Source organism: Drosophila grimshawi, unplaced genomic scaffold (genome assembly GCF_018153295.1).
Source record: "Drosophila grimshawi isolate 15287-2541.00 unplaced genomic scaffold, ASM1815329v1 contig_44, whole genome shotgun sequence".
Taxonomy (NCBI): domain Eukaryota; kingdom Metazoa; phylum Arthropoda; class Insecta; order Diptera; family Drosophilidae; genus Drosophila; species Drosophila grimshawi.
In genome coordinates this window covers 7,659,395-7,672,449 of record NW_025063240.1, presented here as the reverse complement: position 1 = coordinate 7,672,449, position 13,055 = coordinate 7,659,395, and the positions used below count along the sequence as shown (strand labels likewise).

The 13,055-nt window shown below is 35.2% G+C and overlaps 1 protein-coding gene across 1 annotated transcript; it reads left to right on the top strand.

Moving 5' to 3' along the window:
* Nucleotides 1-6,061: 6,061 nt before the first annotated feature.
* LOC6557400 (cationic amino acid transporter 3) lies at nucleotides 6,062-12,062 on the top strand. Its single transcript, XM_001984919.2, has 3 exons — nucleotides 6,062-6,182; nucleotides 9,263-9,880; nucleotides 9,946-12,062. Exons 2-3 carry the CDS (start codon nucleotides 9,265-9,267, stop codon nucleotides 11,160-11,162), a joined length of 1,833 nt encoding a protein of 610 aa, XP_001984955.1. The 5' UTR covers nucleotides 6,062-6,182; nucleotides 9,263-9,264; the 3' UTR covers nucleotides 11,163-12,062.
* Nucleotides 12,063-13,055: the final 993 nt, after the last annotated feature.

Below are 13,055 nucleotides of genomic sequence, written 5' to 3'. Positions count from 1 at the left end.
TACAGGGTGCTCTATTTCTATACTCTGCCCAACGTGATTTAAAAATCTCAATTGCAAAGAATTTATTGAAAGTCGTAAACTTAAAGCCACTTGACGACAATTTGTTTAAATTCACAATGTTAACACTGATTAAAGTAATCTAATTAATTATCTACTCGTGATTAAATATGATTTGTATATATAATCTGGGGGAATTTTCTAACACTACTAATGCTATAGAACCTTATCAGTTACAGTTCAAGAATTACTAGAATACATACATACTACATGTAGATATATCTCTTGTAAAATTGGTCTGCTGATTATATATTTTATTTTTAGAGTGCAGTTGTGGCAGATATTGTAGCAGTTATTCTTATCAAATACAAAGTTGACTAGTGAAGCTGATGTAGTACTTCATAAGTCTTTAAAAGGTTGTTGAAAAACGTCTGTCGGCAAAGAATATCAAACTTGTAAGGACGTTTCGAGAAGCCCAATTAAAGATTGGAAATATGTTCAACTTCAACTGAAATCAAACTTTCGATTTAAAAATTGGAAATTGATATAAAAAATAGACAAAACATTTTTGAACTTTCTTACTTTTAAAATATATTATTATCAAATGCAAACATAAATAAAGGGAACCTTAATGAAAGTTCATAGAACGAACCCCTTTTTACGTTGAAATGTGTACAACACAGTCTAATAGAAATTCCAGAAAAATGGTTATAAGACTGGGAAACAGGTAAGCTCATTATACTACCTTCAGAATACTTTATGTACATTTTATTTGGCTATTTTTTTTTTCCAGTTGAGAAACATTTTGTCGTAATTAGCTCGCTCGAGTAACCCTTGCCAGTGGCTTTGACAAATGTCAAGAATGCTTCCACTGCAGTCATAGGCACTGGAAAAGCACCGTTCATCTCTGTAGCCCTTAATACGGGTAAATGGGAAATGCACGGCATACGGTGCTTCAAAGTCACCAGCAATTTACAAGCCACGCTGAGCACTCAAAAAGCCGCATTTAAATACAAGCCGTTGTTGTAAATACCACAAAAACAACATCCAAATGAACAATGAATTTCCATTTTGGATTTGTACTTTTTAATTTTTGTATGAAAAAATATATATATATAAATAATGTAATGAAAATGTCCACACTCTACACTTCAACAAAATTGAAACTTTTCAAAAATAACAAAACAAGCATATTTTTATATATATTTTGTATTATTTTCTATTTGTTTGGGCACATTCAGCGCGAGTTCAGTGACTTTACTCTGTAACCACTACAGTGCCTCTATCTTCACAAGATTTAATTGTTAGAGGCAGAGATAACATCGCTGTATTTTGAGCCCGAAACAAGCCAATTTGCCTATTTTATCAGAGTTGCTGCATTATTATCAAGCTGCACTGGACTAGAGACACAAGTGCGAGGAAGTAAAGATATTATTGTATCAAAGGCAAAGTTTGAGAAACTAATTTATAAAGTTCTTCGCGTGGCTCTTATAAATTGCATAAAAGTTCTATAAAATAAGTTAGCTTTATTAAGAAGAGATTGCTAAATTAAAAAAATACCTTTAAGAGTTACAAAGCGTAGAATATCAAGAGCAATATTAAATTTTCAAGAACTATATCTTATATACCAGAAAGGATTATTATACTATGTATACGCATTTTTAAAAGTTACAAACTTATAATATAGATATAAATATTTAATTTTCAAAAATACTAGAAAAGATTACAACACTAATACTATAAAAGTTAATGTGGAAGCGCCCTAATTTGAACTTGAAATCCTTCTGTGAGCTTAGTAAGCAATTAAGATCAAATTATTTCGTAAGATTTCGACAAACAAGCATATGACTTGGATAGAATGCCCTACACACACATACATATTGTATTTCTTTTGTCACCTTTTTGTATTCTTATCATAATGCAAAATTAAATAGCCTTTATAATGGCTCAAAGTAAAACCCGCCTGCAATAATTGGAATTATCTCTCTGGGAGCATCTACTATTGTTTTAGGCATAGCTCATTATTTCAGCTGCCTTCGCTGCGAGATGTTCTTGAGCGGACAAATATGGTATTTTTCTACTAGGTCCTTGAGGGTTTTGAATTGGTGCGAATAGAGCAGCAGCATTGGTAGTGGATTGCGCAGATCCTTGAGATTATGTGAAGAACGCAGCAACTCTCTATCCTTGTCTTTTCCTGAATGAGCTGCCACTTGATTATACGTCTTTTAAATTTGTCGCCTGTGTGGTAGTTTAACTGTTGATCAATTTTGTGACCACAGCTTGTAAAATGTATGATGCAAGCAGGGTATCAAAAAAACAGGGTCTCAACAGGATCATGCCAAAGTGCGCCGACAAATTGTCGAACAAACAGTTTCGCATGTCGAGACAATTATACAATCTCGTTAAAAAATTGATTAGAGTAATAATTATAATGTTAGCTTAACAAATTGTATAGTATAATAATTACCACAAATTCCACAAATATGTGTTAACAAAAAGTTAAAACAAAAGCATCAAATCTAATCTAATAACATACTTCAAGTCAATTACACAACAGTTTTCTAAACTGTAAAGTGGAAAGTGTAAATTGCAAGTCTTAAAATCACTTTTTTTTTTTTGGTTTATGTAAGTTAAATATTAGAAAAACTCTCTCATCACGAGTCTCTCGAGTATAAAGTCTGTAAATATTTGCCAGAAAACGAGTATCATAAATTATATATGCCCAGGGAGCAGTGGCTTAAGTTGTTCTAATTATTTTACAAGCAGCTGTCAAAAGTATTTAAGTAATTTATTTATTTTGCCTTAAGGTGCTTATAGTCAGTCTGTCTATGTTAATGTCACATTTAATAACCGACCTCTCGCTGGCGATGATGGAGCACACCACTGTAGTTGAAGGGAAAGAAAGTGCTTCAGTCTTTATCTAAACAAGACCATTGCAAATGTCTTTGCATTCCAAATAATAACACAGACATATTCCCAGATAATGTCACATCACAGGTTCAGTTCAAGATAATGAACAGCAACAACAATGCAGGCCAAGTGCGAAATTAATGTTATCAAGTCGTCGACACAACATGGAAATTATGTTCGTCAAACACACACACACAAACACACACACACAAACACACACACACAAACACACACACACAAACACACACACAAACACACACACACACAGACACACACTCCTAGAACACACAGTTGAAATCGTCTTATCTGAAAGTCAGTCAGCAAATGCCTTATAGATGAATGGTGCCTACCTTAATTGCATTGGCCATAAAGAGAATCAACGTTTATTGGCTTCAGGCCGACTTTGCACTTGGCTAACGCGTGTTTCCCTAGACTTTAGTGTACCGTCTCGGTGATTAAATCTGTCAAGATGTAGCACCACTTGCGTATTCAAGAAGCCATATATATATATACGAACTTTCGTCTGGCCAAGCAAATTCTTGCGGTACTCAGACGAAATTAAGTCTTTCAAGTGGGTATTTTTATAAGGGGGGATTCATAAAAAGGCTTCAATTTCTAGCCATATAAATGATTATATAACGTTATTATAAGATTGGAAACTTGTTATAATTCATTGTTTCGATTAAGATTTGCTGCAGACAGAGAAAGTTGCAAAATCAAACTGAGATAGACAACAAATATATATATATAAATATATATAAATCAAGCTACGTAAAAAGCATGCGTCAATGATCCATAAATTAAATGGATAAATCATATATAATAGTAATAAATGTCACTTGTATGGTTCAACTGTATATATGTATATACATATATATATGTATATTTTGCAAATGAAACTTCAGCCATATTTATCTAACTTGGTTGATAATAATATCAAATGGCAATAGTAAATCGTTAGCACTTTGTAAAGGTGTCAAAATCTCAAGAGGCAAACAAATTATTGGCAAAAAGGTGACAATAATTAGTGTAAATATTTGCAGATAATTGAATTGATCAATTAGCAAACCAATTCGATATGCCTCATGAGCAAATCTGTGAATCTGTGACGTCCCTGGCTTACTTACTTAATGCCCCAACTGTTGCCGTCGATGACGTCAAAAAAGATCTGAAGTGAATTCAATTCGAACTGGTTAAGTAGCAACTCAAATAGTAAATGTGGTTGGATTGGATTGGATTGGCTTGGATTGATTTGGTTTTGGACTGAGTCGGATCTGTTCAGTTGGGTTCTCAATTTCATTTAATGTCATTACACGCTAACTAGGCGATTATTATAAATTTAACTTAGGTCAAGAAACTCGCTTTGCCAATTGATTTTTATTTCTTATTTTGCGGCGTGATTTGACTTACAAGTTTGTCTTGCATTTTGTTTTTTTTTTTGTTTTTTTGTTTGTGTTTGTCTCTTTGGTCTTTTTGGTGCTTGCAGCTCGAGAAATTTTCAAAATGTGTCCCAAACAAATGCGTCAAGTCATTGACCTTGCTCGAGGTCTGTGAGCTGATCTTTGGAGTGTGTTTTTGTTTAGAGCCATCTGTTGGTCAAGTTGACGTTGACTGGTTGCTGTTGTTTACGTTGACTTGTTGTTCTGGTTATTGTTTGTGATGATTACCAATTTCGTCAATCTGTCTAGAGCTCTGATTTAAGTGCCAATGTTGCTAATGGAAAATTACCGCCACTGCCACTTGTTGCAAATTGCGTTATTTAGTGGCTACAAGCATCAAGAGTATCTTTTTTACAATTAATATTATTATTGTTTTAGAGTTTTATTTAGAAAGTTTAACAAACTTAATAATTTTATTCATTTTTATATATGTGTATATTTGATATTTTTTTGTTTTTCATGGATGATTTTCATAAAATGATTATGAAAAGACAAAAATACATAAAACATTAAATCTGTATTTCGTAAGCTTTGCGGATTAAAACCTTTGCGTAAATGCATTTAAAATAAAAGTTAAATAACATGAAGATTAATCTAAAACAAATTTCGAAAATAATACGTTTAACCCTAATTCAAATGTTACTCAACGAGTATTTTTCCAGCTGTTTCTGCCTGATCTTTGGTGCGCCGTCCACCCACCCTTCACTCCCCCTAACCATATAGGTAACTGTGTCAAGGTTAATTCATATTAAATAGTCAAAAACTCAGCATAATTACCAACAGCAAACAATTGTACACATTCTATGTATAGTTTAACGTGTTATATTTTCACAAAATTTACATAGGTTCGTCGATTGCAGAGTGTAATGGATTGGGACTTGTAAACATCGCTGAGACGTGCGAACGTGCCTAGTTTTATATATATATTAAGAGAGCCGACAAGTGCCCAGTTAGCGGTCGGACAATGTACTTAACAAGCTGTTAACGTATATTCCACATAGTATGCAAGTCGGATCTGGCTAATCAGTGGCACGAGCGCCATACGACAGCGGGTTCCACATGGAAATCAACTGTGATCTCGACTGTGAGATACCCTAACCATTTATGTTCTCTATAAGTGAAATAAAATAGCAGCTCGAGCAACTAAGCAATATATTTATATGCATTTAACAGTTTATTAAACGTTAAAAATGATTTAATGTTAACTTCTTTTCATGACTGCCTTCTATTTGGTAATGCCGTTTCTATACTATACAGTTAATCGTCTGTGACGCCAAATGTCAGTTATATGGCCAAACTTAATCTACTGAACTTATCTTAACAAGTAGAGTTCAACAAATTGTTAGAAGAGCCAAGCTAACAATAAATCTTAACCAAATTGAAAGCGCACAAATCGGTTTGAACCGGAAATTCAACGATAGATGGAAAATGCTACAACTGAACTACACTCGGTTCGCTTTCGTTAAGAAAAAGTTGTTAACAAATTATTGTTGCTGTTGTTGTTGTTGTTGCTTGTTTGTTGTTGTTGTTATTGTTATTATTAGTAGCCGGCAGGCAGGGCAAATGCTTTAAGCGCTTCAGCGTTAACGCCGCACGATCAGAACGACTTTGGAGCGCGTCGCGCGCGGTCGATGATTTAAATACATTCGTATTCGTATACGTATCGTAATTTTGTTGCTCGAAAAAAAAAAAAAAAAAAACAAATAAATAAAATCAAAAAAAAACAAATAACGTTAACAACTTTTACTGGAAACGTTAGTCGTTGTCAATTTGGTGCTTGAAGTGGAACACTTGTGATATTTGTTGGCCCTGAAAGAAAAAGCAAAAGCGTAACAAGTACGTGAAATATTTACAAAACGTTCTACAAATAAAATAAGCATAAAAGGACTTTAAGCAAGAGATGTATATCTATATCTATAATATAACTATAGCAACATAAGTGGCTCGAAGAAGGACTAGTAATTGGAAATGTGTGTTTGTGGCCAGTTTTTCAAATACTCCTTTTTTGTTTTAAATCGCAAAAAATGATAGATTTATGTGGAATTATTTAGAATTGTAATGCAAATATCTTAGTCATTTTCTGGACGAAACTGTGTAGTACTTAAAATAATTAAATATTATATAATATCTGCTGATGCTTACCGTAACTTATTCATTTGTGGAATTTGCAAAATGCAGTTGTTGTGAAAGTTACACGTGCATCATTTATCGCAAGAGCACTTCTAGTATACAAACTATATATATATATATATATATATATATATATATATCATTTTTCTTCAATATATATTTATAAATATATTAAAAGTGTACATGCAATATGCGCTTGTTGGGGATTCCTCTCCGACATAATTTGAAACTGGTTTCTCTACATTCTTGACTCGCAGTTGACATTATAGAAAGTTTAAGTATTTCTATGTATTTCCAACGAATTCTATGCCTAAAACTTATCAATGTACTTGAAATGACGAACAAATGTGAATATTATCTTGGTTCGATTAGAGTTTAAGTGAAAACACTCCTAACTGCATGCAATTTATACTCGATTAGATGCGATTTTTGTCAAAGATTCATTCATAAATTGTTATATTTGAATATATATACGAATTTTTAATACTACTAATTGTATTCACTTCCTCAGTCAGTTGGCTAAATAGTGCTATATACATGGACAATTCGATAGTTATGGACTTACCCTTGTAGAGAACGTGCTTGGCACCAGTTAAGCTTATTTTAATGACTTGATCACTCCCAATTTGTATGCTCAACGCTAGTCAATATTGACCTATCAAATTGTGTGACCTTCCCAGTGAATTGCGTGGGAAATATAATTTGAGATGCGCCCATTAATCAGACATCATCGAAAATGAGTTGGCTGAAATGCGGAAACGGTTGTGCCATATAAAGTTGTAGTTGTGCATATGCCAAAAATCGAATATGATTTGTTATTGATTACTTATCAGTTGAGCTCCATGGACACATACATACATATGTACATATACAATCCCATATATTTTAATAGCCATAAAAAATAGAAACGCAAACGAAAACCGCTTAGTCACTTTTAATTTAGACAGTTTTACAGCACGGTTCTGGGCGCATAAATCCAAAAATTCACTGGTAATTACATCAAATTCAAGTGTTAAAACCACAAAAACTGCTATGGGTTAATCCGCACAAGAAATATTTTTGATTAGATAGCGGCAGAGTTGGGCGCGTGCTACATTTCAGTTCGTAGAATTATTGATGTTAACATTGATATTGGCTTATTGGCCGCTATCAAAATGTCTAAAACATTACGAAGTGCCGGCCATTTCGTAGGTGTAGCTGACCACATATCAATTTTAGCCAAATGCGATAACCATTTATGGCTCTGCATTTTACTAGAATCTACTATATTTAGCTGTTGCTTGGTGGTGCTTGGCTTTAAACGCGATTTGGGCTTTGTGACACTCGAGCAATTTCAACAACTAAAAAGATTTTCAATTTGATGGGCGATAAAGTATTGATAGCAATAAAAGTACTTTTAATCACCTTGCAAATTTAAACAAAATAGTGCATTTTTTTTGTTGTGTATTCTTTGACCTTGATTAATCTAAATCTGGAATTTATTTTTTTGAATACCTTAAATTAAATGTTTATATGATTAACCTACAAAAAATGACAACTTTCCGCTTAGTGAACTTGTTTTTATTCCTATAGAACCCACTTGCAATTCATAAATTGCTCTTGACTTGAACAAAAGAAGTGTAAACAATAATACTTCATTGTTTAACTTGGTTATTATATAAAGTTAATGACGTATGTGTCGGAGTAAAAGCAATTATTGTTCTTATGCCTTTCAAATAATCAGCTGAAGTGAATGTAAAAAGAGTATAAATTTGAGTTGCTTTGTTATTTTGCTTAGTTAATCACACAAAATTACAATTCTAAAACTGAATGAGATAGTAAAGAGCTAAGTAAACAAATTGAATGTTCTAAAAGGCCGACCTGAATCGAGGGAATCTATAAAACCTGAACTAACTCTCAGTTTGAAATTTATCTAATCGCCTTGTCTCAGTCTCAATAAATGTGTGTTTGTGTGTGTAATTGTGTGCGTGTGTGTGTGTAGTTGTGTGTGTGTGTGCGTGTGTGTGTGTGTAATTGTGTGTGTAATTGTGTTGTTTCAGCCGTGCTTGGCATGACAAACCCCACATTGAGTTGGGCCATTAAAGTAACTTGTTGCGATATGAAAAAAACTTGAAGCTCGAGCGTCACAGGTAAAAATAAATAATAAATAATAATAAAAAGCCAGTTGCTGCCTTCAGCTTATCGACATCTATTGAGGGCTTTCGAGGGATAAGATAAGATATGCATGACCTGGACAATGTCTAATCGATCAGTTTAGATTCAGGTTTAGCAAATGCTCCACTCTGTCCACAGATAATCACAATAATAATGTATACAGCTTGAAAGTAAGTTAACATTTCTGTTCTTGAGACTAAAGTCAACCAATAATTGTTTTTTTTTTTTCTATTTGGTGGGCATTTATTAGATTTGTTTTATATGCTTTCGACGAGAAAAATAAAAATAAAGAACATTGGCGATTTTCAAATGTGGATTGGCATCGCTGTTTACTGCAAAATTTCAATAAGAATTTTGGAACTTGTTATTTTTATGAATTAAGATTTAAGTTTATAAAATTTAACTCCATTCTTGCTATAATTTTAAATCGTAAAATGTATTCGATTCTTGCAATAACATTAATTTAATCAAATTGAATTATTATTTTAATTGATTGTACTTTTTGATATTTTTTTTTACTAAAAATTATTATTTTATTCCTTTAGATTTTATATTAAAAATAAATGAAAGAAAACGTTTTAAAATATTTTGAATAAATAATGATGCTGAAGCTTAAACTTGTCCATTTGCAGCTATGGTCAAACTGTGGAATTCTCTAACCCGCCGTAAGACGGACGATGTCAACGAGGATGAATCGAAGCTGGCCCGTGTGTTGAATCTGTTTGATCTGACGGCGCTGGGTGTGGGCAGCACATTGGGTCTTGGCGTCTATGTGCTGGCCGGCCAGGTGGCCTACAATATTGCTGGTCCGGCGGTGACCATATCATTTTTGATAGCTGCCGTTGCCTCGGCCTTTGCCGGCATTTGCTATGCCGAGTTTGCGGCTCGAGTGCCCAAAGCGGGCAGCGCCTATGTGTACAGTTATGTGACCATTGGCGAGTTTGTGGCATTCACCATTGGCTGGAATTTGATACTGGAGTATGTGATTGGCACCGCTTCGGTGGCGCGTGGCCTGAGCGGCTACTTTGACTCGCTGATTGACAACAACATGTCCAAGGCGCTCAACTCGACGATGCCCATCAAGGTTAGCTTTCTGGGCGACTATCCGGATTTCTTGTCCTTTGGCATGATTCTGCTGCTGGCTGCCCTGTTGGCCTTTGGCGCCAAGGAGTCCAGTTTCATGAACAACATCTTCACGTGCGTCAATCTGGCGACCATTGCCTTGGTGCTCGTTGCTGGTGCCATGAACGGTGAGTGTTTATTTCATTTTGAATTTATTATTTAATTTAAACACCGTCTGCTTGTTGAATCACAGCCAATCCGGATAATTGGCGCATTCCCGCCGAAGGACTGCCCGAATGGGCTGGAACCGGTGGCTTTATGCCCTTTGGCATTGCTGGTGTGATGGCTGGAGCAGCCAAATGCTTCTTCGGCTTTGTTGGCTTCGATTGCATTGCGACGACCGGCGAGGAGGCTATCAATCCCAAGCGTAACATTCCCTTGGCCATTGTGGTCTCACTGATCATCATCTTTCTGTCATACTTTGGTATCTCCACCGTGCTGACCATGATGATGCCGTATTATCTACAAGATCCGGAGGCACCCTTCCCCGCCGCCTTCGATGCCGTCGGATGGTATACGATCAAATGGATTGTAACAATTGGTGCCGTATTTGCGCTCTGCACCAGCCTGTTGGGTGCAATGTTCCCACTGCCCCGCATCCTGTATGCGATGGGCAACGATGGCATTCTGTTCAAGCGTCTGTCCAAGGTGCATCCGTATACAAAGACACCGCTGCTGGCTACCATAGTCTCTGGCATCTTTGCTGCACTGATGGCGATGCTGTTCAATTTGGATCAATTGGTGGACATGATGTCCATTGGCACACTGCTCGCCTACACGATTGTGGCCATTTGTGTGCTGGTGCTGCGCTATCAGGATGAGCAGATGACCAAAGTGATCTCTGTGCGGGCACCCAACATCTTCCGTCAGCTCTTTTGCAATGCTTACAAGGAGCCCAACACGTTGACATCGGCGATAACCAAAGTTGCCATCGTCGTCTTTTCCATATTCTGCATAATTTGGTGCATCTTTATGCAGGTCTTTGAATTGGACTCGACCGGCGGCATTGTATCACTGAGCCTGGTTGGCGTTATCCTTATCTGTATATGCGTTAGCATTGGCATGCAACCGGTCTCGACCATTGAGTTAACCTTCAAAGTGCCCCTGGTGCCGTTTGTGCCCTGTTTGAGTGTCTTCGTCAACTTGTATCTGATGTTCCAGCTGGATCTGTACACCTGGATTCGTTTCCTCATCTGGGTTTTCATTGGCTATTGCATATACTTCACGTATGGCATTCGCAAATCAACGCAAATTTCCAGAAATCGCAATCATGCTGAAGTAGCAGCAAATGACATGCAGAATCCCGAGCTCTCCGAGCAGCATGAGAATCGCGGCTTCGAACCGGACTCGAAGATTGAGAACGGTGTTAAAGCCGCGCAGCCGACTTATGATTATTCGGAAAAGCTTTAGATTCGACTCGGCTAGTCGGAAATCAAAGTGGAAAAGTATTATAAGTGAAGCTGTTTTCACATCTGACTTTTAACTGAGCAAATATTCCATTTAACTACTTTATTTATAATGCTTAAACAATTTTTTACTTAGACCACTTCTGGGTTTCGTTTTCGACACAAGAAAAAGTATTTCTTTCACAGTTTTAAATGAAGAAAAATCAAATCGAAAACGAAATGTCAAAAGGAATATTCAATTCAGTTAGAGTCTGCCTTGTGAAGTCAGCTTAAATTGTTGTATAGTCAGTTGAACGATTTTTATATAAAAACCACCCCCCCCACACTTATCTAGTAAGTTCAAATATATCTTGAGTTTAGCTTGCATGTGTTTGTGAGAGAGATGAATAGATTGCGCATAAAAATTAAATGAGTCCTTCAGGTGCTTTGCCCATCTCTATGGACTTGTTATTTTTGTGCGCCTGAAATTGTAGACACACACGACATTCCCAAAGGCCGCTAAATGTATACTCTTTTATTCAATTTTCTTTTTGATATTTTTAAAAAAATTTTACATTTTTCACAGACTCATTTTTATATATATATTTCTAATAACTTTGCTGCCTTTCATTTCTGTACATATAATGTCCCCATATTGTTGTGATATTTGTAAATATATATATATATGTATATAGTGTTATAATGTTTTGCATTTATTTATATATGTATATGTATATGTATTTCTGTCACACTACTTGTTGTAATAATATTAATAATGTCATACATTCTTATGCAATTCTATTTAAGATAGTTAGCCAATAAGTTCCTTCCCAATATATATATATATATTAGTTAAGTGAAACAGAAACGAATTTTCCACAATTATTGTTAGTTAAATAAAACGAAATGTTGTACCAGAAGAGAACAGTTTGATTATTTTATTTAACTTGCAGTTGAAGGTTAAACCTTATCAAATTAATCATATCGTAATCATATATATTAACTATGTATATTTGCTTGTATATTTAGGGTACTCCACATGATGCCTGCGAAAGTTCTTTTTGCAGCTAATCTTATCTTTCGGATTGATCAGCAACATTGTTAAAAGATACCGATACTGGATGATGCATGAGGCAAGCTGAAAAAATATAATAAAAATATAAAAAAGAAAAGAGAACAGTTATCTTAAACATGTCTTAGATTACTTAACCTTTTCAGCTGACAGATATTGCACTTTTAGTCCAGATTACAGATATAATTTGGTTTTTGTACATTTTTGAAAGAATATTTGTTTTTTTAAATGCTTTAAAAATGCATATATTCATTAGTATACAATTTTGTTGGTTACAACTTTTGAGATGTGCAAATATCCAGACCCGCATTAAACAGAATATCTGTCGAATAAAAAATGGTTGTAGGTCTTGGCAGCTGCATTCATTTCGACTCCCAGCTAGTTTGGCTAACCAGCTTAGTTAAATGGCAAATAAGCTGGATTTGCCAACTCTTTGAATGCTTCAAAGGAGCTGCAAACTAAAACGCAGTTGGGTAAATAACAGAAGCAAGTCAAAAACGCAACCTAGAGCCAAAAAGCCAGCAGAATGTTTCTTGGATAGTGCAAACACACACACACACACACATACAGATACAGAAACACATATGTATGTGAACGGAAGGCAAATGGTCAACAGAGCGCCACTGAGAAAATAAAAGCGTTTTGTGTGTTTGCCCTTTTGGCCAAGTCCCTTTTTGTTCTGCATTCATTTATGCATTTGAAAAGAATATCAAATGGCGAAGGCGTCAAAATAATCGCCGCTACTGTGTTTCTTGCAGTGTATTGTAATTTTGACTTTTTTGATATTTTCTGTGTGCACATCTGCGAATAAATGCAATTTTTCACACGCTGTCATTCAACAAAAAA